General features: G+C 36.4%; 1 protein-coding gene across 3 annotated transcripts; it reads left to right on the forward strand.

The window, feature by feature from the left end:
* Window positions 1-1,239: 1,239 nt before the first annotated feature.
* On the forward strand, window positions 1,240-26,641 carry LOC148848277 (GPI-anchored protein LLG1-like). Of its 3 annotated transcripts, XM_088949032.1 has the most exons (7): window positions 1,385-1,579; window positions 1,873-1,977; window positions 2,129-2,229; window positions 4,689-4,758; window positions 15,367-16,222; window positions 16,313-16,369; window positions 26,131-26,641. In XM_088949032.1, exons 5-7 carry the CDS (start codon window positions 16,147-16,149, stop codon window positions 26,493-26,495), a joined length of 498 nt encoding a protein of 165 aa, XP_088805158.1. In that variant the 5' UTR covers window positions 1,385-1,579; window positions 1,873-1,977; window positions 2,129-2,229; window positions 4,689-4,758; window positions 15,367-16,146; the 3' UTR covers window positions 26,496-26,641. The 3 variants fall into 3 exon arrangements, with proteins under 3 accessions (XP_088805157.1, XP_088805160.1, XP_088805158.1); XM_088949031.1 differs by lacking the exon at window positions 4,689-4,758 and having other exon boundaries at window positions 1,240-1,977; XM_088949034.1 differs by lacking the exons at window positions 4,689-4,758; window positions 26,131-26,641 and adding an exon at window positions 16,767-17,154 and having other exon boundaries at window positions 1,240-1,977.
* Window positions 26,642-27,660: the final 1,019 nt, after the last annotated feature.

Below are 27,660 nucleotides of genomic sequence, written 5' to 3' on the forward strand. Positions count from 1 at the left end.
AATGAGATTTTCTTTATGATTGTCAATAAAAATTTATTTGTTCTTTTTTGTATTTCTATTGTTGAGAAGAATACCAGAATCCATAACCATCTTGATATCGGAGGTGGTTACTGGTTAGATATTGGATACCCATCATAAGAAAATTAGATGATAGGTAAATGGCAATTTTGTCCTTTTACATGATACTTGTTAGGGTACTAAATTTTCCCTAAATTACATACATAAACTCTTTCAAGTCCAACCAACCCACCCAAGCTTGCCCGAGCCCAACCAAAGTTGTGTTGGGTTTGGGTTGATAAAGTTGGGCTTCACCTTGGATTTGGCCAAGCCCAAGCCCAATGTTTGAATTTTTAGGATTGGCCTAGGTTGACTTTCAACCCAACCCAACATGCCAGAGTTGCAGTCCTAACCGAAACTATATTTGCTATGACTAAACACTTCCAGCAAGCCTCTCAAACAAGACACTACAGATGTACATTGGGAGAAATTTGAATGCACATAACCCATATAATAAGCCACCATTTTTTTTGGTGGGGGGATTCCATGGAACTATATACAATTGGGGTAGCCTTGAGAATGGCAGCAGGGCAGGTTCGGGTGAGTACCACACTCCCCATCATTGTCAACCCACATTTGCTACGGCAGTGTGTAGCTCCGTGCCGAAACAAGTAATTCAAAGCCTTTGATTTTCTGTTATGGCCCCACCTTGAATTAGATGAAGTGGCTTTTTTTTTTTTTTTTGTTTGTTTTAGCCATGGGCTACAATAGTGTCCTAGCAAAAGTGAACTTCATCTTTGTCCCCAATTTCTAAGTAACTCCCCATCCCCACCTCTGATCCCGTTTAAGGGGAAAAATGAACCTCAATCCCTGATCCTCAATGGAGAGAAGCTCCCAACTGAGACTCAAATCCCTAAAATATTTTTTTTTTTTAAATTAAAAGCTTGTTATGGACTTAAAGGGTAGGAACCGTACACAATTGCAAATAGATTTACTTAAAATAAAGAAAAGAAATCATTAATGTAAATTGGTCTAGCAATTAACTAACGTGTCATTAATCAACATATATCTATATATATAGTGGTCTCACCACAAGCTTCACACGAGTTTTCCTGATCTCTCCATTTTCACATGTGTGGTATTCTTTTTTTCTTTCAAAATAACCCCATAGTTGATACTACCACATCATTTATCCCACCGTTTCTCCTCCCTACTCAACGTTTTCTAATTCCTCTCCTCTTCAATTTCTCTATTTTGAAACGGCTAAGCACTTGTGTTTCTTCTCTCCCATTTTGGATCAATTTCTCTATTTTGAAATGCCTAAGCACTTGTATTTCTCTCCCATCTTGGAGGATAAATTTTCCTCTACCATTTTCTCCCTCTACTCAACGTTTCTTTTCCATCTTCTGTCCCCAACCCTTGACATTTTCTCTAATTTGAAATGGCTAAGCATCTATCTGTCTCTGTGTGGAAAGCACTTTATCTTTCATATAAACCGGATTTACTTTTCGAAACTCCATTTACAGGGTCAACTTTTTCTAGGGTTTTAACCTAACCTAACTTCTTCCCGATTTTGACGCAGGTTATTCTTTAAGGTCCTACTTTCTGTAATGGTAGAACATTGAGTAGCTTTAAGAAATCTCTAAGAGGCCGGTCTTTCTTCGAAATCTTGAAGAGGCCTATTTTTCAATTTTGTTAGGCTCTGATTTAATTCTAAGTCTAAGATGTCGGTCTTGTTTCTTTTAACGATAGAATACCGACTTTTAAGAAATCACAAAGCCTGTTTTCAATTTTGTTAGTGTCTCCATCTTGTTATTAACAGTAGAATATTGGTTTTTAAAATCTTTGAGTTAATTCTAAGTTAATGGTTGCCAGCATATATGCCTCTGTAAATTCACCGTCATGGAACTTATGTTATCTACGGAGATTAGATCACTCACTCAAGCCATTTGTGAAGATAAGGTTGTTCATTCAATTCAGGTATATTTCTCTATTTCTTTTTTTAAGTCCAAATTGCCAATCTCCCTCTCTTATTGTTTGTAGTCTCTCAACTTAGGTATACTTCTCTGCTTTTTTTTTTTCTTTTTTTTTCAGTCCCAATTTGCCTACCTCCCTATCTTACTGTTTGTAGGTTACTGGGCATACGTTTCTTAGAAGCCTGGAGATAAGGTCATTCGCTCAACTCAGGTTCTAGGCTTCTCCCAACACAATAAGGTCATCCGCTCAATTCAGGTAACCAAGGAACCTACTAGACTTCTTGTACACTCTGGCACTTCAGTTTTTCCCACTTTTATCTGAACATTGGATAACTGAAACATGCATTAATTGATTTGGTTTAGAGTGTGCAATCCACTATAGTCTTAGAATTCTTATATTATTTGTTTTGTAGGTTTAGTACATTTTATGTTGTTTTTTATCAATCATTTTATGTTGTTAATTATCTTTGAGTTTGTTTTCCTCCAATTGTTAGCTTTCCCATAATTTAAACTCAAATAGAAGTATTCTTCTTTACCTCTTTTCATAGACCAAAATAATAAGTAAATGATCTGAACTGGATCTTGCATAGCCACTTGCATAGTTGCATGACCAATTTGTACCAACATTTCAAATTGGATGGAATACAGATCCAATCCAACTTGAAGGGGTTATCATAGTTAAGTAATAAAGTGAATCCACCAGCTTAAAAGAAAATTCCACCAACAGATTTCCCATCGCCAAAGTCTGCAACATCCTTCATACAAGAAGCTATCCTTTTGCCCCCTTTCAATTCAAGTAGTGGACGATACTACTCCCCCATAATGCATCAAGTAACCCTTTAAGAATTAATTACACCTTTAGCTTCTCCATTGGTGAGATGCTACTATTCAGACCATAAATCCAAAAGTTCTACTAGATTTATAAATCACATTTATGCTCATTTATTCTCCAACAAAAGATAGTTTATGCTCATTTCATCTAGATATCATTACTGTTAGACATTGTATACCCTTATCTCCAATCAGAATGATGTACCTTATGACATTTAATGTAAATGAATAAAGTACATATTTGATTCATGCTATTATGGTGTGTTTCTGTGTAATACCCTTAAACTGGACACATATGAGACTTGTGTTAGTTTAGAATCTTCACAGCCATTGGATAGATCTAAGGAGATTTATCCTGCCAAAGCTGACACTGATGTGCCGCCAATTTGGTTGGGGTAGCTTGTCTCAGCTGCCAGGGTGAGACATGAGGTACATGCAGTGTGGGTTTTCCTGAAACCCTGAACTGGACCAGAATTCTAGTATTGCCCTATACCTTGGAGATAGATGGACAAAACTAGAATGTAACACCTGACCCCTAGATTCGATTATGATACTGCACTAGTTGTCAGATTGGGCTGTCTTTGATATGCCAATCAGTGAGATCCTTAGAGGGGGTCAAAACCTGGGTATGTTGGGACAGTCCAAGAATTCATCTGAGTGGGTGATCATAGTGACAGAATCAGCCCCTTTGTCGGACAAAGTGAATGATCGGGGATGCACTTTCTCTGATGGAAACCAAAGCTGCCGGCAGCCAATTTCAATCGTTGAAATTTGTTTTGCAAAATATATTTATATAGAGATATACATATATATATATATATATATATATATATATATATATATATATATATATATATATATATATATTATGGTTTCAAAATGTTTGCAAAATGTTTTAATTCCAAGTATCCATGTGAATAGAGAGTGCAGCACCGTTGCTTGCAACCGAGGCAGAAGTCATCTCTTGTCGGACAGTGTTTGACCATTATGAGCTGAGAGGTTAAGTGTAAGACCATTGAGGGTAATACCTGATGGGCTAATATTGCATCTGTCCACAATCCTTGGGTTTTTATAAGGTGGCTTGACCCAATGACCACTTAGTGTAAGAGTTGGGCCCATTAAGAGCCCATGGTGATGGACTTAGGGGTTCACTGTTTCCTATAATGAATTCGGCCATGCCTTGTAACAGAAGTTGGGTTGAACCCATGTGGTTGATGTGTAGATCAATGTTTGGGTCTCATGCCATGCAAGGATACCCAACTGGGCAACAGTTTGGAGGCTGAATGAGCACATGGACTTAATGGGCCTAAAGCCCAATTCGAATTGGTATAATATGATTATTTAAAAGGGGGCGGTTCTGGGATTTAGATCAGCAGATAGGATAGGGAGTTATCCCTATCCACTCAGAGAGTTCAGATCCAAATAAAGATTTAGATTAGGAAACTCCTAATAAGATTAAGAGGGTTGATCTTTATTTGCAGATAAGATAAGGGTTTATCTTTATCTCTTAAAGAGAGTCCAGATCCAAATAAGATTTGGATTAGGAAACTTCTAATGGGAATAGGAGAATCTCTCTTTATGGCTATAAATAGAAGTGGAGGGCGAACCCCAGTTCATCCTCAGCTTTACAGATTCAAGAGAGAAGACAACTCCAGTTAGATTGACCCCATCTTCTACTCTTGCCTCCTTCTATTATTGCCGACATTGCCAGTTCGATCTCCACAAGTAGGAGCAATCAAGAAATGTTCTTGATATCAGTTTTTGGTTAAAAACTGATCTGAAGTCGTGCTCACTCACCCTCCATCGAATTCTTGTTGAAGAGTTCAATTCTTGTTGAATAACCACCTGTTGATTCTAATCCACCATATGCTGTGTCATCTTCAGTGGAAGCAGTCTTTGGCATTTTCCTTGGGCGTGAACACTTTCGTTGGGAGTTGTTGCTACTTTGTATCAGGTATATCCCTCTCCTACCTTTTGGTTTCAGATCTGATCTGGTTTAGGGTTCAAGATTGATCATTGAAAATGTAGTTTTCTAAAATAGGGAATGTGACTCCCACATGGGAGAGAGAGAATTTTTGAAAATTTTCCCAACCTACCTATAGAGTTCGGCTATTCATATGATGAATCTCTCATCCCTTCAATCACTACCCTCCCTCCCCCCCCCCACCCCCACACATACACAAAAAAGGGTCAATATCCTCATTTATTTTATTTTTCCCTCAATATTCGTAATTCTCACCTGTCACATAATTCTTACTGGACCCAATTCATTCATATATAGTGTGTTTACTTGATGCGAAGACCTGAGAAAAAAATTTCACTATTACTTACCTATTTGCTATTTTATGGTAAAACCAAAAAAGAAAATAAAAGAAAATAGCATTGGGTTAACTCCAATGAAAAATTATTTTGTAATCTACTGACAACAACCATTCAGCTTTAGTGCTCCTAGGTTTATCCAGCCTTGATTCATTTAGTTGTCTCCATAAATAATTTGTTGTAAGCCATCCTCTAGCATCCTCTAGCTATCCCCTTTTTAAAACCCAACAAGCCATTCTTACTATAGTTAAGACTATTATGGGTTCCACATGTTGCTAAAAGGAATGCCGAAAGCCATCCTCTTACAAAGCTGCCCTGGTACATTGCCATTGTCTTATTTTTGTCCATTGTAATCAGTTGACCATAGAAGAGGTCCTAAAATTAGTCTCTAAGACCATAGAGCTTATTTTATCATCTATCACCAATCTTGTACTGGCATGATTTCCATTGAAACCAATCATATAGTTAAAAATCACTGTTTAAATGCAATTTGGAAAGGACTCTTATAGTTAGCAATAAGCTCAAACTTGTAACACCATATACAGGACACTTGATAGTGCATCCAACTTTGAATGACACCACTCTTCATTTCATGGTTTCCTGCCCTGAAGTCCAACAAACTTGGCTATGTATAGACAATTTGCAACCTAAACACCATTCCTTATATCTAAATATAATCTATATACATGCATTAAACTCAATCCTCTGTTCCACCTTGAAGATTACTCAAATTAGTAAAATGTATACACCAATCCTCTATAACAAAGTTCTTGAAGATTGCCCAAGTTAGTAAAATGTAAGTACATCTCCAAGCATGTCATGTGCCAATTCACAATTTCACAAGTCCATTATAACTTTTTATAATATTATAATATTAAGAGACAATACATTGGTTAACTCATATAATTTAAACATAGATGATGTGCTAAGACAACAATGTATTATCTTTGTTAATGAAATATGAGCAATCTTACAAATAGATGGTGTATTTACAATACTTATATATACTTATATATTACCTCACAAAATAATCCTATGTGTATATATATATATATATATATATATATATATATATATATATATATATATATATAGCAAGATGGTCCACATCACCATGCCTCTCCTTGCTCCATTACCAATTCGGTCATGGCAAAGCCCGTTTTAACATCCTTTACAACCTTGCATTGTGAATATCTTCATACTTATGTGATTTTCTTTCATGGGAGATATTCCCAATGCAATTGCAAGGGTCTGCTCGAATGGTGCGAGCATGAACTTGCCCTAACAAAAGCTGAACTCCTCTCCTCTCCCCTTCCCACCACTTCTATTAAGCCAACTCAGCACCCTCTATCTCCATTTCCCAATTAGCTAAATATATTTTACCTAAAATATCTCTCTCTCTCTACAACTCACATTTCTCACTCTCTCTACCCAAATAACTACTATCCTTAATTAGCTCAACTCAACTCTCTCTCTCTCTACAACTCACATTTCTCACTCTCTCTACCCAAATAACTACTATCCTTAATTAGCTCAACTCAACCTCTCTCTCTCTCTCTACAACTCACATTTCTCACTCTCTCTACCCAAATAACTACTATCCTTAATTAGCTCAACTCAACTCTCTCTCTCTCTCTCTCTCTACAACTCACATTTCTCACTCTCTCTACCCAAATAACTACTATCCTTAATTAGCTCAACTCAACTCTCTCTCTCTCTCTCTATTTGATCCATTTAACTAAAGTGATGTTGTTTATTAGATCGAATATGGTTTGGTTTTTATTAATCCGACCCATTTACTTTGAATGGTATATTACCTATTGTTTATAATTCATATTTTTATTTTTATTTTGTTATAACTCACACCAAAATAAATTAATTATTTTTATGATTAATTAAAAATTCTCATAAATATTACTAGTTTTAATAATTAATAATTTTCATTTTACTAATATTTTTGGGATTAATTACTAATGTTTTTGACAATTTACTAATAGTTTACCAAATTTAATTAATTCTTTTTAGAACTAATTGAAAATACCAAAATTCACTTAAAATCTATTATTTATAACCATAATTTATTAAAAAGTGCCAAAATTTAATAACAAAACATATTATTGTTTTTAGTAATTAATATTAGTGATATAATAATAATTCATGATTAATTAATTGGTGATATATTACCAAAAATTTAATTACTTACCAGTAATAATTAATTATTTTATTAATATTAAAATTTAAAAATTAATAATTACTTCATGAATAATTAAATTGATTATTCAATTAACTATTATTACTGTTAATAATAGTAATATCTTTGTACATTAATAATTACAAAATCTGTTAATTCATAATTAAGAATTATTAACTATAACTATAAATTTACTAATAATTTTCTAAATACTAATTATAAAATTTAAGAATAATTATTAAATATTTTTGTGAATAATTAAAATATACCATAAAATATTGCTATTCTTAGTAATTAATATTACTATTAGCAACTATAAATTAAAAGTGATGCTATTAATTACTAGCAAGGACCCTGCGATGCACAAGTTTTGTTAAAAGAATTTGAGGCAAAATGAGCTAGGGGTGTACCTTAGGTTGGGTGGGCCTAACTTGAGCCCAACCCAGTTTAACCCAAGCTTTCGCACAAGTTGGGCTTGAGTTTTTGAACTTCAAGCTGGGTTTAGGCCAAAAAAATTAAGGCTAACTTAAACTCAAGTTGGGTTAGGTTGATTCTTGGGTAGTTTAAGCTCAACCCAACCCAATTTGATCCTATGTCAACATTTTATGATATACATATCTACATATTATCAATATGTCTTATCTAGAAATTGGGCTATAAAGCTCAATATGCCCAAGCCCAAGTCCAGCCCAAGATGTTAGGTTAAGCTTGGGTTGGGCCTAAGTTGGTAAACTCAGGCATGGGTTAGTAAATTATTAGTAATATTGTTATTATATTTTTGTTATATATTAGTGAGAGACGTGAATTGTCACGTCACCTTGCTTCTCCTTGCTCCGTTACCCCAACCCAACATTCTCCTTGAATCTCTCTCTTCTCCCCCTTCCCACCACTCATGTTCTGCTAATTTACCTTTTAAACTTCTTTACCCACCTTTCTTATTAAGCCATAAGGCAAGGCCAAGAACAACAGGGTATTAATCATAGAATCGCAATTTCTCAATTCAAAAAATTACAGGTACTCTATCTAAAGAAAGAGAGAGCTAGACTTATAATCAAGGGAGAATGAGGGTTCAGCCCAGGGTCAGAATTTTTAGGCCCAAAGTACATTTGTTGTGGATTTCAGCTTGGAATTGATGCCAATTCACGGATAGAATGGAGGTTTTTGACATTTTGAAATTTTATAGTTCTGCAGTAGAATCAGAAATCTGAATTGGGCCTGTCCATACTTCTTCTCCATATAATCAACCACAATTTCAAATCGTGATTTTCTCTCTACCCAAAACAGGACTGTTAATTCCCAAGCCTATCCATAACTTCTACTAACCCATCGCTTTGCTTTCTCTTCCAATTGAAACAAGACCTTTCTATCATCTCAGACGATACAACCAAGCATTTCTATCTTCTCCTCTAAGGCAAAAGGTATTTTCTTCAATCATCAAAATAGCATTCTATCCATGTATATTCGTCTTTCTCATTCTAAGCATCGAAATAGGGACCCCGCCCCATTGTCTTAAACCATCGACTTCTCTCTTGAAATTCAACCATCTTTGGATTTGAAGGTAGAGCAACGCTACAACCTCGGCCCCATTGTGTTTCAAGAGAATCCTATACTACAAGCAAGACAAAAGTTTTGATGAAAATAGGGATCTTTGACTTTCTCCTAATTATTAAAACAATGTTTCTAAACTGCTATCTCTTCCTCTTGTAGTCCAACCTCCACCCCATTGTGCCATGAAATCGAGAACTCTAGCATACATTTTCCGATTAAAATCCTCCACTCCAGATGAGTAACATGAACAAGGTTTAGCTGAATGCTTTAACTGTTCAGAAGGTCGTGGAACCAATGATAAAGTTCTATGCTAGTATTCAAATATATGTGGCCACTATCTTTTATAGTGGGGTTCATGAATTTATTACTGAGGTAAAACCTCATTATTGATTACACAACCCGCTGAACAGTTAAAGCTTTTCAGCTAATCCAAATTTGTTAACTACTTTGTTAATTACTCTACTCATACCTTCTCCGGCCTATATACCTATACTGCTATTGTGTTAACTACTCATTGCCACTTCACTTGGAAATCAAGCAACCCATGCTTCACACTATGTTACTTGCGCTGCATCTACTACGATCACCCATTTGAGCGATCACAATAGATATATAACGGGTAATAACGACGATTCAAATGTGTCGAATCTTTGCTCTGTCTCACTCAGATCCGGCCCATCATACTGTTAGTCCCAAACAAACTACTTAAACTATGCTTTTTATTTTCTGTACTGAGTTTTATTGTAAAAATTTGTTACCATACTTACAATAAACTATTTAATTAAATTTGCTTGATGTCAGAAATTGTTTAAATAATTTAAAATTTTCAATAATTTTTATTCTTACTGAAAATAATTATTTTCAATTGTTTCAATAAAAATGTGTTAATCTTAATTGTAGTAAACCGTTTAATTATATTTGTTTGATTTCAGTAATTGTTTAAATAATTTAAGTTTTTCAATAAATTTTATTTATTTATTGGAAATATTTATTTTCAATAATTATTATGTTGGAACTAATTATGTTTTCCGCTCACTAATATTTTTGTCTCAATAACTATTATGTTGGAACTAATTATTTATTAATAGAAAATATTGAATATATTCAGTTATTTAAATTGTTTAATATTTTCTATAATCAGTGAATATTTTAAGTATATAAAATTTTCACTTAAAATATTACTGAAACTTTGAAATTCAAATCACTGAAAATATTAACAATTATGAAATTTAAATTGCTTAATATTAATATACAGTTATTTAAATTGTTTAATACTTCCTGTAATTGGTGGATATTTTTTATTTTTATTTAATAGTGAATATTATTTAATATTTTTATTTTTATTGAAAATTTCAAAAATTACAAAAATTCTGAAAATGCACAAGTGTAATGTTGGACAAAATTAGAGAAAAAGTTTTAACTTAATTCATTTCATTGACTTAATGTCATTACCTTAATTAATTAACTTCATTATCTTAAATAAATTTAATTAATTAATTAGTTATTAGTTAACTTTATGTCTCCTAATTTGTACATGGTTATTTAATCAGTTACAATTATTTAGTTAACTTACTTTTATTAATTAATTAAATTAATATATTTAGTTAAATTAGAAAATGATTATATAATTAAAAATATTAATTAATAATATGAATTATATATAAAAAGTTAATACAAATTAATAATGTAATAAAATATATAGGTAAAATAATATGAATTAATAAAAATTATTTTAATAGATTTTTATTATTAAAGTTTTACTTAAAATAAAGGTAATACAAATTAATAAATGTTTATTAATAAAATAAGCAAAAAGTAAGAAAATTTTATTTTCAACAAATAAATCTTATATTTTGCTATTCATTTAAAAATAAAATTATACTACAAATTTGTTGACAAAAATAAAAATTAATAAAATTATTAGTTTTAAACTTAATTATTATAAATTTAAAATCCCCTATTCCATTTTAAAATTAACAAATTTTAGGAATGTCGCAATGCTCCTTCTAGGGTGCAACATGGGTGGGTTAGGTCGGGTTTTAAGGGTCAACTCAAGCCCAATCCTAAATTTCAAACTTTGAGCTTAGGCTTGACCCAACTCAAGGTTAAGCCCGATTTCACTAATCCAAGCCCAACCTAAGCTTAACCCAACATCTTGGGGTAGGCTTGGGCCTAGGCATGTTTAGCTTTATAGCCCAATTTTCTGGTAGAATAAAGTGATAATATATAGATATGTATATCATAAAATGTTGAGTGGGCTAAGATGGGATCATGTGTGCCTCAGGATACCCAAGGCCTCAACTCAAGCCCAACTTGAGTTTAGGTTATGCTTGAGCTTTTTGGCCCCAGCCCAACTTGAAGTTTGAAAAACTCAAGTCGAACCTATGCAAAGGCATTAGTTGAACCAGATTAAGCTTGGGTTGGACCCACCCAAGTTGCACGCCCTAGCTCATTTTGCCTCAAATTCTTTTAATGCCCGTGCAGCGCAAGGGTCCTCTCTCTCGCTCTCTCTCTCTCTCTCTTTTTATCTATGTGTATATATATTCACTCCTTAATTCTCTACCCCCATCCCCATCCTTGCCATAATAGTCTTCATACCCCACCTGTTTGGATTAAGGAGGCTGGATATCCAATAGGAAAATTGTTAGCTTGTCCCCCAAATCCATAACACCCTAAATCTTAGAACTACCAATGGGTTGGTTATTTAATTAGTTCAATAAGATAAACAAGTGATCAAACCCAATTATACTTGACATCTATAATTATCTCTTATAATTACAATTTAAACTTCATTTGTGATAATATAACCTTAATAAAAATGATGATAAAATAGTAAACTATTTATTTGTTGATAAAAATAAGTGTTTTAACCAAAATTATCTTTTATATACTCTGAAATTTATCATTTCAAACACAAAATGTAAAAAAAAAAAGTACATGAAAGCAAAAAATCAAGGAGACCTTTATATATTATTAATTAGATAAATCAGTTTGGAACAGAAAAAACCAGTCCCTAGCCCAATTATTAATCAGGAAAAAAAAAACACAGAAAACAGAACCAACATAATTGGTTTGGTCCAGATAGACACAATCCATTGGCAATTCTACCCAACCCTGGTGAAGGAGGGATTCAATCTCAAGTATCTGCTATAACTAGATTTCAAATTTCTCATCATAGAATCCTCTTAGACCCACCTCATAGCTCTTTTTAGTGTACATCAGGAATATCTCCCTTATATAAGGACTTCAAGTGGTGTGGGTGTGAGGAGGCTCTTGTGAAAAGGAAATATGATTCCTACAATCAACTAATTACCTTACTTACAAGTTGGGATCTCCTGCCAACAAAACACATTTCCAACACCCTTTCAATCTATATATCTATCTATATCTATGCTACCATAAAAAGTAAGGTCGAGGCCTTAGATTTTTGGAGTTTTTCTTGACTAAAATACCCCTCATTTTGAAATTGAACATTACTGTTCAGTTCATTCAATTCCCTCCCATTAAGTCCCATATTTAAGGCATTAACTCCTATTTTGTCATTGAATTGTATATTGAATTGTATATTTAAGGTTTGCTTCTTATCATTGAATTGTATATTTAAGTCAACGTATGATGCCATAATTAAGTAATAAAAAGGAAAAATAGATAAATATACAAAAAATATAAAAAATAAAGAAAACTTATGGAAAATTTTGGACACATCTCTGTTATTATATATTTGTCATTTTAAACATAAGTATGATACTTTTTGTAATAAAATAGAAATATATTAAAAGAAAAAGTGAAGTATATACAAGAGAAACACCAAAATAGAACAAGAAAATATACCTAGACCATACAATGGCAAACCAAAAATGAGTATGATAAATTGGAAGTATTTATTAATGATGGAAATAGAATATAAAATTTAAAATTGATCAGAAATGAGACCATTTTTATGTAGTCTAAGTGATGTATCAATTATTTAACCATTTGAGTCAAATTGGTCAACCCATAATGTCATAATAAAAAAAATTAAATAAAAATTAAAAAAAAAAACATAAAGCAACTTTGGGTACATCTCTAACATTACAGATTAACCATATTATACAAAAATAAGTGTGATAAACAAGAATTATTTTTATTAATGATGTAAATGAAATACAAAATTTAAAGTTGATACAAAAATGGAACCTTTTTTTATATCTAGGTGGCAGGGCAAAGGTCCAATCTTCTAGGTTAAAGGGGTGAAAACATGATGCCATAATTAATAAATACTTTAGAAGATGATGAAAACTAAATAATTCATCATGTTAAACAAAAATAAATATGAAAACTAAAAATACTTTAGAAGATGATGAAAGTAGAATACAAAATTTAAAATCAACCAAAAGCAAAATTATTTTTCCATTCAAGTGGTGGATTAACATTTCAAATGTCAGGTCAGGATCATTCCTTGATGTAATAATTAAATAATAAAAACACATAAGGCTCTATAAAATATAGAAATAAAAAAAAAATAGACACATCTCTAATATTATATTCTTTGAATATTAAAAAAATAAGTGTGATAAATAAGAATTCTTTTTATAAATGATAGAAATGAGATACAAAAATTAGGAAAAAAGAGAATTCATGTTGAATTCATGATCCAACTAACTGGTGAAATGGTTCAATTAGGTTACCATGTCGTTAACTAAGTCAATCATCTTTTACAAATAGGCAATTGGGTGGTAAATGGACCCAAAATCATGGTCAGGTGATGGGTTAACCTGGTTGGCCAATTGTTTTGACCCATGTCTCACCCGTTTGACATATTTTGTGTTGATTTAACCATATCTTCACTCTTCCTATTTAGTGTTGTAGCTCGGATTGGTTGTCATGTTTATTATACTCGTTACACTATGCTTCAATTACTTATTTTTGTTACGTGTGTTTTGATAAGAACACTAATTGAAATGTTATCATCATTCTTAGAAATTGCCACATGTAACACGTGTATGCATTTACTAGAGGAGAAGAGAGGAGATGATGGGTCTTCTCACCATAGAGTTCATGGCTTCATGCATACTTCATCCTCTCCTTTTTTTTGCACATGTGCATATTTATTTTTAATTTAAATCATTACAAATATAATAAGTCAAAATTAAAACCTTCATGGGTAGAGGTGTAAATCAGTGCGATTTGTGCAAAGTGTGGGTCGTGCTTCCCTCCCCTGGGATACTTTGGGGGGTTAGCCCGACTGGTCCATAGGTTGAGTCTTGGGCCAGGCCGAGCCAAGTCATGCTTTTTTTTTTTTAATTTAACATAAATTAATAAATAGACAAAAAATTAAAAAAAGATCTTAAAATTTTATTTTATATGAATTTTAATGTATACAACTGTTTTTATATGCAATAATAAAATAAATTAAAATAAAATTATATATATATATATTAATATAATATATATACATATTATATATGATATATAAATATATATGGGTTGTGTCGACACGTGGGCCTTGGGCAGCACGACCCTCTTGGTCGTGTCATGCCGTGCCAACCCATGGACCTAAAACACTAGGCTCGGCATGACCCATATGATTGTGCTGTGCTTGCCACGAACCACAGTCCGTCGTGCTAAGTTGCAAGGAGCACAACCCAATTTACACCTCTATTCATGGGTCTTTATTGTCTATCATAAATTCCATATTTACTCTCTAATAAGACCATTCTTAAATCTCTCTCTCTCTCCCTATTAAGAGTCAATGTTTATAACATCTCCCCTTCCCCATTAAATTCCTCTTTTCTTCTTTAATCTCTCTTAATCTCTTTTGGATCTTTCTAATAAAGTAGAGATATAAACCAGACGGATTGGGTTAAATTAAGAGCAAGCAAAATATGAACCCTAGTTTGGATTTTGGACCCAAACTTATGTTAAAACTCAAATTTACACGGGGTAGACTAATCTTCTTATTATATAAAAGTCTAAAGAAATCATTGCTCATTTGAATGGGTTATCAAGTTTTCTTTCTTTATTTAACATAGATTTGTTTCATAGATTGTTCTGGTTCAATAATCAAATGCACTGAAAAACACTTTATGTGAGCTTTTGATTATCTTCATCAATTCAATTTTAAAATTAATTTTTTTAACTTGATTATTGATTTTATGTTAAACACATTTTTTTTAGCTTTATAAGACTACACAACCCATCCCCAAATCTTGGTAGCGGAATCTGATTCCAAGTTTCCCCTACAACTAACTAAATAAATTAGCAATTAAAAAATCATCAATTATGAGGCAATTACACTTGATTTAGCTACTTTTCATAATGTTATAAAAAGAAATAAATTTGAAGCTTAATAACTAAAAAACAAAATAAATGAATTTTCTAATATATATATATACTAAAATGGTTTGATGAATCATTGTTACTTCAATTTTACCTTTAAAAATACACATAAGATATTGAAACCCACCATAAACGAGATATGCGGTGTTACATCATGTTGGAAGTTGGAACCTATTTTGTTGGCAGGAGATTCGGCCGCCTCCTTACCTACTGAGCCAGTTGGCACCACGCCACCTCCGAAACCGCGTGCCACCCCACCTCACTCACGATAAATTCGATCACTGCTAAAGCTGTTGATGCTGACGTTTGATTCCGCGGCTTCTCTTCCGATCGAGCATTCTCTCAAAATTTGATAGATATTGAAACCCACCATGAACGAGATATGCGGTGTTAGATCATGTTGGAAGTTGGAACCTATTTTGTTGGCAGGAGATTCGGCCGCCTCCTTACCTACTGAGCCAGCTGGCACCACGCCACCTCCGAAACCGCGTGCCACCCCACCTCACTCACGATAAATTCGATCACTGCTAAAGCTGTTGATGCTGACGTTTGATTCCGCGGCTTCTCTTCCGATCGAGCATTCTCTCAAAATTTGATAGATATTGAAACCCACCATGAACGAGATATGCGGTGTTAGATCATGTTGGAAGTTGGAACCTATTTTGTTGGCAGGAGATTCGGCCGCCTCCTTACCTACTGAGCCAGTTGGCACCACGCCACCTCCGAAACCGCGCGCCACCCCACCTCACTCACGATAAGTTCGATCACTGCTAAAGCTGTTGATGCTGACGTTTGATTCCGCGGCTTCTCTTCCGATCGAGCATTCTCTCAAAATTTGATTGCTGAAGTGCCCCTAAATTTTCTGCTTCTTGTCTTTTCGTTCTCTCTCTCTCTCTCTCTCCGCTGAAAACGGAGGATTCTCTCCGATAATTCTGTCAGAAGGGAGATCAACGGGAAAGAAATATAATGCTGAATCGTTGCTTGTCTGCGGTTCTATTCCTCCTTTTGACAGGCTTGGCTGCTTCTTCGAGCTTCATTTCAGGTGATTTCATATGCATCTGTTATAGTTGATGAGTTTCATCTTCCATTTCTATCTGTTTCTTGATGTACGAGTTTGGTCTAATCTTCGCAGACAATGCCTTTGAATCTCATGGATCTATTGCTCGAAACCTCCTTCAGGCGAAAAAAGGTTTCTCTTTTCTTCTCAAAAGTTTTCGCCTTTTCTTTGTGTGATTGAAATACATTGCTATTTGCATTCGCTAGAATGAAATATTCAAAGTGGGTTTTAATTTCTTTCCTTAAATTGTTTTTCCCCACAGAAGCAGTGGTAGAACTCTTCTTCTTCTTCTTCTTCTTCTTCTTCTTCTTCTTCTTCTTCTTCTTCTTTCTTTTTCGGTTTTTAGGTGAGTGGGTTAAAAATTTGAGTTATCACAGAAGATTTGCATCAGTTTCTCCTATACAAGACTTTTTCAGAGTTTACGCTAAATAGAGAGATCAGGGATTCCCTAACCCCACATTGGATCACTCATATAATTTTTATTTGTCAGCTGAGTAAAAGCCATACAGCAAATACATTATCTTTTCAGGATTTTGTTACGTTCCTGGTGGGGGTACTGCTGCACTTGGTCTTGCCGGTGGATCCAATGCGATCTTCTTTATGCTTGTCCCTTACTTGGATGCACCACCACCGAGAAGATCTTCAATTCCTTCGAAACAAGTGTTTAGGGCCCCTTCTATAATTCTGCACCATTTGAAAGCTGCTGAGGTAACGGTCATGGAAGATTCCCTGGCCAAATACGGAAAAGATGCTGAAACCGTTGGCGGTGGATCAAATGTCAATCGTTAGAGACGATCATTAGCAATGATTCCCTGCATCGCAAATGATTGTAATTCTGAGAAATGATCATTGTAACGGCCAGAGGCCTACCTATATAAGTATATCGATAATACAATAGAAAAGCAGTTCATCTGCAATATCATTGTTTCTTTTGGCGTTATTGTCGCCCACCCTCTTGAGCGGTGCTCCGGCGCTATAGCTCGGGGGCAAACAGAGCTAGAAGCTGGTTGGGCTCCAAAAATGTCTGAGCTAGAGGAACGCCATGGAAAGAGGGCAAGAAGAGATTAAGGCAGGACAGGAAGAACTGAGAGCTCATCTGGCTGAAGTCGTGGATAGGCTCAGTCAGATGGCCTCGGCAGAAGGATCTCAGGAGACTAGCAGGAGGAAAACGATGCATGGGAGTTCGTTGTAGGCATCGGAAGGCTCAGGGCAAGGATCCTTCCGGAAACCCGCACGACTGGACCTTCCCGGATTTGATGGCCAACATTTGGATGGGTTGTTGCTGTTGGTTCACCAGTATTTTGACCTCCATGGGGTCACAGAATAACAGTGGGTTGTAGTTGCAAACATGGGTTTCTACGGGAAGGTGATGGAATGGTATAGATGGTCCAAGGATTTCTATCCAGAACCTACTTGGAAACAATTTGTTTCAGCCCTGGATGCTCAATTCAATGGTCCACAAGGATCGAATCATGTGGAGTGACTTTCCAAGTTGACTCAAAATCAATTGGTACTTGAATACCAAGACGAGTTTCAACATGCATCCAGTCGAGTGGGCGGGCTTACAAAGGAATACTTGGTGGGGTGTTTGATCTCTGGGCTCAAACCGGAGATTAGAGTGGGAGTTGAAAATTTTGAGCCTATCATATTGGCTCGAGCATTCAAATTAGCCTTATTAGAAGAGGAGATGCTTATTAGAAGGTCTACTCATCAGGATCCGACTAGGCTCAAACAGGTCACTAGCCAACAGCTTCCAGTAAATACCATACTTGAGATTAAAAGGCTAATACCGGCAGAAGCAAGAGAACGGCGGGCTAAGGGGTTATGCTACAACTGCGATGAAAAATACACCCCCCAGCACCACCGCAAGATCCCAAAACTTTTCTGGGTGGTGGAAGATGAAGAGAAGGACTCTGAAGAAGAAGAAGAAGAAGAACCTACTGAAGAGATGTCCCAAACAAACTGCGAAGAAGTGGCCCCAACTATTTCCCTGCATGCCTTGGAAGGAGGAGATTCCCCATAGACAATGCGGATCCAAGGGACACTGGAAGGCAAACCCTTAACAATCTTGATCGATACATGATCTACACATAATTTCCTAGACCCAGGCATTGCTGCAAAGAGTTGAGTATCTGTTGACTCTCAAATCGGGTTCAAGGTGATGGTTGCCAATGGGGAGAGGGTTCAGTCAAATGGGAAATGCAGAAGGGTCAAGGTAACACCATTACAGCCGATGTCTATCTTCTAAACCTACCTGGTTATGATGCTGTGCTTGGGATCCAGTGGCTCAAAACACTGGGACCTATTACCTTGGACTGTAACAATATGATTTTACAGTATAGAGAAGGGGATTACAACTGGATTTTAAAGGGCCTTAAACAGAGCAGCCCTCAACATGTGAAGGCAAGTAAATCTTTATGCAAACCAGGCCAGCTCTTCATTGTGAAATTTAGCAGCTTAAGTAGTGAACCATCAAGTGTTGTTGATAATCATGAATTGACAGCCCTCTTGCATGAATTTGATGATGTTTTTAAAGAGCCTACTGGATTACCTCCACCATGCCCATGTGATCATGCTATTACCTTAGAAGATGGGACTTGTCCTGTATGCTTAAGGCCTTATAGATACCTGTACTCTCAGAAGAATGAGATAGAAAGGTTGGCTCGGGAGCTATTAACTAGTGGAGCTATTCGCCCAAGTAACAGCCCATACACATCCCCTGTACTTTTAGTAAAGAAGTAAGGACGGAGGGTGGCGGCTCTGTGTTGATTACAGAGCTCTCAACAAGGCCACCATTAAGCACAAATTCCCTATACCAGTAGTTGAGGAACTGTTAGACGAATTACATGCGCTTGTGTGTTTCCTAAACTGGATTTGAGGTCAGGATACTACCAGATCCGGATTATGGAGGAAGATATTCCTAAGACAGCCTTTAGGACCCATGAGGGACAGCATGAATTCATGGTCATGCCATTTGGGCTGACCAATGCACAAGCCACATTTCAGGCTTTGATGAATCAGCTCTTCAAGGACTATGTTAGGAAATTTGTGCTCATAATTTTCTGATGATATCTTAGTTTATAGTAGATCCATGACCGATCATCTGGAGCATCTGAGAATCAAATTGGGCATTCTAAGACAAATCAACTCTTTGCTAAGGTCAGTAAATGCCAATTTGCAGTCTCCACTGTGGAATATCTTGGCCACATCATTACCCCTGCAGGCGTTAAGGTAGATCCTACTAAAATTCAATGCATGAGTGAATGGAGCCAACACAAAACCTTGAAGGAGCTTCAAGGTTTCTTGGGACTCACAGGATATTACTGTAAGTTTATCAAACGTTACGGCCACATGGCTAAACCACTCACAGAATTACTTAAGGGGAATTGGGGATGGAATGAAGCAGCTGAGTAGGCCTTCATACAACCGAAGAATTCAATGACTACTGCACCGGTGTTGGCACTACCTGACTTCAACAAACCATTCCAGATAGAGTGTGATGCAAGTGGTGTAGGTATTGGTGCTGTTCTGAGCTAGGAAGGACGACCCATTGCGTACCTTAGCAAAGCACTTCAAGGCAGGAACATAGACCTTTCTGTTTATGACAAGGAGTTGTTAGCAGTTGTCTTGCAGTTCAGAAATGGAGGGCTTATCTTCTAGGGTCCAAACTTTCTATTTTAACTGATCACCAACGTCTAAGCCATATCTTACAACAAAAGTTGACCACCCCCATGCAACACCACCTGTTGTCAAAGCTTATAGGTTATGATTATGACATCAAATACAGGCAAAGTAGAGAGAATACAGCAACTGATGCTTTGTCCGGGTGTTGTTCAGTGGACTACTATGCCATTTCTATGGTGATTCCTGAATAGCTTGAGGAAGTTAAGAAGGAAATAGTTGCTGATATTACCCTCCAGCAACTGATACAGTCATGTGAAGTAGGAAAAAATATGAAGTATGAGTCAAAAGGAGGCCTACTATGGAAGAAGGGAAAACTGGTTCTCAGCTCCCAATCACTATTCAGGCGTAAATTATTTGATGAGCTCCACTCATCTTCAACCGGGGGTCATTCTGGGTATCACAACACTGTGAGAAGAATTAAATCCTCTTGTTATTGGTGTGGGATGCACAGAGATATCAAGAAGAAGTGGGTCAAGGAATGTGAAGTTTGTCAACAGTACAAATCAGAGAACATTACCCTTCCTGGGCCTCTACAACCACTACTCATCCCAGATCAAGTATGATCAGATGTATCAATGGATTTCATCGAAGGACTACCCCCCTTGAATCATCAAACCACCATTCTTGTAGTGGTTGACAGCAGTGTTTTAAAAGGCGTGGGAGGCGTAAGCCTGGAGGCACGCCTCCAGGCGAGGCACTCCCAAAACGCCCTGAGGCATATGCTAGAGGCGCTGACACCTCTGAGGCGTACACCTTCAGGTGCAGGAGGCATATGCCTCCTGTGCTTTTTTCATGAGGCGTGCTAGAGGCGTACGCCTCATGCGCCTCATGCACATCTGATATAAAAAGACAAAAAAAAAAGAAAAAAGAAAAAAAATGAAAGGAAAGGAAAGGAAAAGAAAGGGAAGGGAAAGAAAAAGAAAGAGAGAGAAAAGATTTTTATTAAAAATAAAGAAAAAAATGAGATTTTTATACATCTTTATTCTTCTTAATATAAAAGATTTTTATTAAAAATAAAGAAAAAATGAGATCCCCCCTTCCTCTTCATCCTCCTCCTAACCCCCCTCTTCTCAAGGAGGCTTGTGTTCGGGAGGCTTACGCCTCTTGCGTTCTGAACTACGCCTCACCTCTTGCGTTCTGAACTATGCCTCATGCCTCTAGGTAGTGGAATGCCTCGTGTCACGCCTCCGCGTTTTAAAATATTGGTTTACAGGTTGTCAAAATATGCCCATCTCTTATCACTCTCACATCCTTATGTGGCTAAGCTCTACATGGATAGAGTTTTCAGATTACATGGCCTTCCGACTAGCACAGTAAGCGATCGGGGTGTGGTTTTCACCAGTACCTTTTGGCAGGAGCTTTTCAAATTACAGGATACCCAGTTCCGTCTGAGTTCTTCTTACCACCCACAGGCAAATGGACAAACAGAGATTACAAACAAAGTCCTTGAGTCTTATTTGAGGTGCTTTGCAGGGTTCCAACCCAGTTCTTGGTCCCGATGGCTTGCTCTAGCTGAGTGGTGGTACAACACCAACTATGAATCTTCAGCCAAAACTACTCCCTTTGAGATAGTCTATGGACGCCCATCTCCGTCGCTGATTACATACATTCCAAGAACCACAAGAGTGCAGGCTATCAAAGAAGAACTAAGAAACAGAGATCAAATGTTGCTCCAACTCAAACAACACCTGAAGGAAGCTCAGGACCGTATGAAGAAGTTAGCGGATGCCAAGAGATCTAAGCGCAACTTTGATATAGGAGATTGGGTCTATCTAAAACTGCAACCATACAGATAGAGCACAATTGCAGCTCGAAGGAACCAGAAATTAGCTGCCAAGTACTATGGGCCATTCAAAGTCATAGCAAAAATAGGTCCAGTTGCATATAAACTTGGCCTCCCTTCTGGGTGCAGACTCCATCCGAGGTTCTCTTATGGCTTCTCTTAGCTTTTCGTGTGCAGACAACCCCACGATTCTCCAACGCCAAATCTTTACATGATTCTTTTTTTTTTTTTTTGATCTCAACTTTGTTCTCTTCTCTGTAGTTGTATTCTCTCTCTCTCTCTATCCCCTATAGATTTTTACTGTATTTATTAATTTATATATATATTTTAAAATTTTATGTTATTTTTCTTTAATTTTTAGCTTTTTTGAATTCTCTGTATTTTCTATAATTTCTATATTTTCTCTACAAATCCTGTTTTTTCATCCATATGTTTTTCTATGATTTTTGTTATATTTTCTATAATTTCTATTTTTTTGCATTTTATGTTTTTTTTATAATTTTTGCATTTTTCTATGCTTTAATTGAAAAATTAATGGGTTGGGCAGGTTGGGTTGGGTCAGGGTTGGTTTGGCCATTTGGGTTCAACCCAACCCATTTATTTTTCTCTAAATGGATCATTAATGGGTTGACAAGTTGAATGGGTTTGGATTGAAGCTCAACCCAAACCTAACCCACTCAAACCCACCCAATTGCCACCCCTAAAGAGAACTAGTAACTTTATTTACAGACAATAGACTAAAAGGATATTTAGGTACATAGAAGACAGAGTTTGATGTGGGGCTAGAATTAAGCTGTATATTACCAATACCAGAGATAAAAGAGGTAGTGCCATCCAAGGTTCAAAATATCGATACGCCCAAGATGCCGGTATGGGCGTATCGGGCGAACCGATATAGCTTTTGGTACTTTTTTTTTTGCAACTGGGTTAGGGGACTGGTTTAGGCCTCCACACCCTGAACTTGTCAGACCCCCAATACACCCACTGTAGGGGCGTATCGGAGGGGTCCTAGAATGATACGTATCGGGGGTCTAAACCTTGGTGCCCTGACCCCCAATAAGGAAGTAGGCACCTTATCAGCACAAATACCATTACCAACATCGTTTCCTACTATAGCATAGTTACCCTAGGTAGATGGTGGTCCATATAGGTCATAACAGAAATCAACCGTGTGGCCTTCACGACCACAATAAGTACACTCATGAACCTGCCCATGTCCACTACCACTTCTGCCACCCTTGAATCCTCCTCTACCACCACCATGGCCACCTCTAACTCCATGCCTAGCACCCCTCATAGCACCTCCACCATGCCTCTTCCAACACTACCTCTTCTAGCAAGCACCAAGGTAGATCTTTTCAAGATAGGAGTGTTCCCATTTAGTGGATTGGAATCTCTCCTAATGTAGGAGAACACCTCAGAGAGGGATGGAAGGTCATTACTACCTAGAATATGAGCCTGTACTGGTTCAAACTCAGTTTTCAACCCAGATAACATCTGTTGTACCTAGACCAATTCATGGGTCGGGTAGCCCGACAGCCCGACCCATTATTTTTTGGGATTGGACAAAACTTCAGGCCCATAGTCTCGGGCTCGGGCTTTAAATATCGGGCCCAGTCATTTTTTGGGCTGGGCTCGGGCATTCTCAAATAAGCCTGGCTCGGGCCCGAGTCCGAGTCTAGCCCGATACTATTACATATAATAAAAAAGCATTTATATTACATATAATAAATATGTAATAAATATTTGTTTCTTAAATTTTTAATAAACATTAATTTACTATTAGGAAATACAAATTAGTTTATTAATTTATTAAATTATTGCTAAATTAATATAATATTAGTTTATAAAAGTACACTGAAAATAAGACATTTTGTGTATAAGTCGGGCTTTGGGCTTTATATAAGGGCCGGGCTCGGGCCTGCACATTTTCTGTTGATAAAGAGGCAAAGCCCGGTCCATGAACAGGTCTAGTTGTACCTTCAAGTCAGTAGATAAGAACTGATATACATTCAGTTCATTCCTTAGGCTTTTCAAGGCTGCATAATATACTCTTCTGCAGTTTTATCACCTTGTTGGAGGGTAAAATATTCTTGATATAATTTATAGATCACATTGTCCTGTCCAGAGTATAACTGTTTTGCATGATCTCAAATGTCTTTAGCAGTGTCGAGGAACATAAGGTTAATATTTATGTGATTCTCCATGCTATTCCATAATGATGTCATAATCTGGGTATTTTCTTGTACCCACTCATTGTACCCTTCAGGCCCACTCCTAGGCTGGTCCTCCTTGATATACTTCAATTTTTCTCTCCCAATTGATGAAACTTCCACCAACTTCGCCCATGGTACATAATTGGTAATTAAGCTTGACTGTAGTCAATTGGGAATTAAAAAAAATCTTGCTGTAACACTACAGCAGATTTAAGACTACCATTGGATGAAGCCATCGGGCCAAAGAGACCAAAAGGGGAAAAAAAGGGAACACTGCTCACTGCTCCGGTTGCTTGGTTAATATGCTAGTGCTAAGAACTACTCAAGAAGGCTCCTTGTAAAAAAAAAAAAAAAACGAAGCAAAGCTGTAATTCTACTATACTCAATTTTCAGCACTGAAAAACCAACAAAAAAAAAAACATACTACCTACCTGAATCACTAGGACAACCTCATAGCCACACAACCAGGCTGCTGCTACACCTGCCACATCACACCGCTTGATCACCACAACTGATAGAGAACTGGGATGACTAGTTTGAACATCGAAACACACCCTTCTTCAGGTTGCCAATTAGAGGGAGTCTAGGAAACCACCCAAAAACTGTCAATGACTGAAACCTGAGGCATGAATGCTTCCTACACTCAAAAGAGTCTTCCTCTGAAATAGAGAGGAAGTGCTCTCAATGGAAATGTTTCTTCTTTGTGGTTGCTGATAAAAAAAGAAGGATCCAGTTAAGAGAAGAAGAGAAGAAGAGAAGGGTTTTCCAGTCAGAGAGTTCAAACTAGACTCCCCTATTAACTGTCAACCCTTATACCTTATTTCATAACTTAAAGTGAAATTACAAGATTGCCCTTACTTAAGTTATAGCAAGAAAAAAGAGAAAACAACCTAGTAAAAACAGGAAGACAATTATACTCCTGCTAACTAGACTTTATTACTTTAATATGTAGTAATGATGAAAGATATGCTATTGTATGATACATTTATTCTTAAAGCATAAAAGCATTGACAAAATCACATTATTAAGCAAAAAGCTACTAAAATTGCACGGATATTAAGTCTAGATACACCAAGGGGAAAAAAGGATAGAAGGTGGAATTGCACGGATATAAAGTTTTTCATTTTTTGTTCTTTTCCAATGATATGTCACTAGGCAGGGTGGAATTGCAGAGCAGGGTTAATGTAGCCAACCTCCTAATATCGGGGCAAGCCTTAGTTGAGTTTAGTTGAGTAGTATAACTTGTACCCTACTATGAGAGTAACAGTGCAGTATCAGTATTATTTAGGTTCTGTTTGTAGTGCAAATCCAAGCCTGGTACAAAATGGTGCCAATTTATATCCATATTCTGGGGTAAATTTTGCACTTTCCCATGTTTTTGCACCTATTGGTGGTGTATATTTTGCACCCCCTTCCTTTCACCTTTATTATCTCCCATATAAAGTCAGAACATATAATTTCACTTCCAGTTTTACTCTGAAACAAACAAATTACAATCTGAAACAAAAGTGGACCAAAGTTTGCACCCCCATGCATATGCACTGCAAACAAACAAAGCCATAATTCTGTCATGGGAAATGATGATGGGACGTAGGTGAACAAAGAAGAGTTTGTTTCTAATTTCTTAGCTGTAATATGTTTTAGTACGTATGCTGCTTGTCAAAATGCGGTGAAGATTCTATGGAGGATTTTCTTTTCTAGTAGGAAATTTGCCCCTTGAGGAACTTTCTAGATGATTGACTAGAGTTTCAAGTCATAGAGGGGGTGGGGGAGGGGGGGATCATTAAATAGACCTTGTCTCAACAACAGAGTGATTCCACCAAAGGCAATTGTTTTGGACTATCTCGATCAGGTGCACCAATTAGATAAGGATATGGAACTTTTGAAAATTTGAAATATGATATCAAGTTATTGTATGAAATTTCATTTTAAAAAACATTAATGGTTCTTTTGCAGGGCATCTAAATTTATATAGTCATCAATAGACTAGTTTGTATGTATGATGAATGGTCAAACATTTTGCAGAAAGAGTAGCCCGGATCAATTTGTGAATAATGATGCCTGAAATTTAGATAAACTGAAAATATGAAGCAGAGTATCTATCTAAAACATTGTTTGGATGTCCCTGATAGCATTAGTTTTGAAATAATTGTCATTATTCCAGCTAGTACAGGATAATGCAATAATGTTTTCCTCCTGTTGATCTGAAGGTTGCTCTGTGAACTTTGAGTTCCAGAACTATACGATAATCACAAGCCAATGCAAAGGGCCCCAGTACCCCCCCAATATCTGTTGTGCAGCTTTAAAAGAATTTGCTTGCCAATTCTCTGAGGAGTTGAATGACCTCACTAACGATTGTGCATCAACCATGTTCAGCTACATAAACCTTAATGGGAAATATCCCCCTGGCCTGTTTGCCAATGAGTGCCGGGAAGGGAAGTTAGGACTGGAATGCAATGCAACAGCACCGGTGGGATCTCTTAATGATACCAGTGGAGGACAGATTGATCAAATTTTATTGCCTTTTCCGCTGTTTGTAAGTTCACTTGTCGTACTGTTCCAAACAATGTTATAAAGCCCATAGGTTGTATGCATTCAGATGGGGGGTGGGGGTGTGTGTGTGTCCTCTCCAACAGCTTTTGAAGAACCATGGTTTTTCTGCAGCCAGCCATGTTGTACTTTCTGTATCAAATTCATCGTATTAGACCTCCTGCCCTCAAATTTTTAGTTTCTGTGTATTACTGGTTCCATACATGTCAGATGCATGCAAAGTTGGTCCATGACCAAACCCATCATGGGCATTAGAGTCAGGAAGATTCTTGCCCCAGCAATAAACTCATGCCGGTGATCTTGAATGGTCCGTTTGGTTGCCAAGAATGGATGGGATGAGAAATGAATTTTTTTTTTTCTCAATTTTACATCCTGGGTTTGGTTGCTGAGACCAAATGTGTGAGAAAATTCATTTTCCAGTGTTTGATTGCTGGGAAAATTGAACAAGATACATACTTGGTTCCATTCTATTTTGGTAATGAATTTATATCCCATTTGGTTGTTTATAGCTAATATAAATTGTTTATCAGAGAAGATATATTTGATCAGTAAATGGATCATTTTTCATAAATAATATCAATCTTGAAGTCACATGGGGAAAAGGCTTGGTTTTTAAAAGAAAAGTAGCTAAACTCCAGTGATTCAACTACTAGGTAAGTGGATTAAATTGTGTGGTTATTTACTGCACTTGTCTTTCAGCTTTGGGCTTGCATCTAAGGGGGTCTTAGTCAACAAATGGGGTTTGGGGTTTCAACTTCAAAGAAATCACCTTATGCATGGTTAAAAACACCCAAAATAGGAAGGAATATCAGGCAAATAGACGAGAATAGAGGAGGAAATCTTACGAACTTTTGTTTTTTGCCCCAACTGCAGAAAGAATCATAAAATCTGTAAGATCTACATGATGGAAGTGTAGATCTCTAAAGAAAAAATGTCCATGGATGCCAGAATCCATGGCTTCTAGCCGGTGAGTGGCAATGTCTTATCGGAGGCTTAGACTAAGTGAATGAAAATGACAGTTCAGCCCAGGGTTAGAATTCTTAGGCCAGCTCAAAATTGATGCTAATTCACAGGTTGACATTGATATATAGAATGGGGGTATTTCTGTAGTAGAATTCAGAAATCTGCAATGGGTCTATCAGGAAAGAGAAAAAAAAAAGGTGAAGATTGGCCACCTGGAATGTGCAGAG

Source organism: Nelumbo lutea, chromosome 6 (assembly GCF_056320005.1).
Source record: "Nelumbo lutea isolate HS-2025 chromosome 6, American lotus-T2T, whole genome shotgun sequence".
Lineage (NCBI taxonomy): Eukaryota > Viridiplantae > Streptophyta > Magnoliopsida > Proteales > Nelumbonaceae > Nelumbo > Nelumbo lutea.

Bases quoted from the DNA above. Each gene is read 5' to 3' on its own strand.
- LOC148848277 (XM_088949031.1), top strand. From the start codon at position 16,147: ATGCTGAATCGTTGCTTGTCTGCGGTTCTATTCCTCCTTTTGACAGGC. The intron at 16,223-16,312 runs GTGATTTCATAT...TAATCTTCGCAG, and splicing joins TTCTTCGAGCTTCATTTCAG to ACAATGCCTTTGAATCTCAT. The intron at 16,370-26,130 runs GTTTCTCTTTTC...GTTGATCTGAAG, and splicing joins CCTCCTTCAGGCGAAAAAAG to GTTGCTCTGTGAACTTTGAG.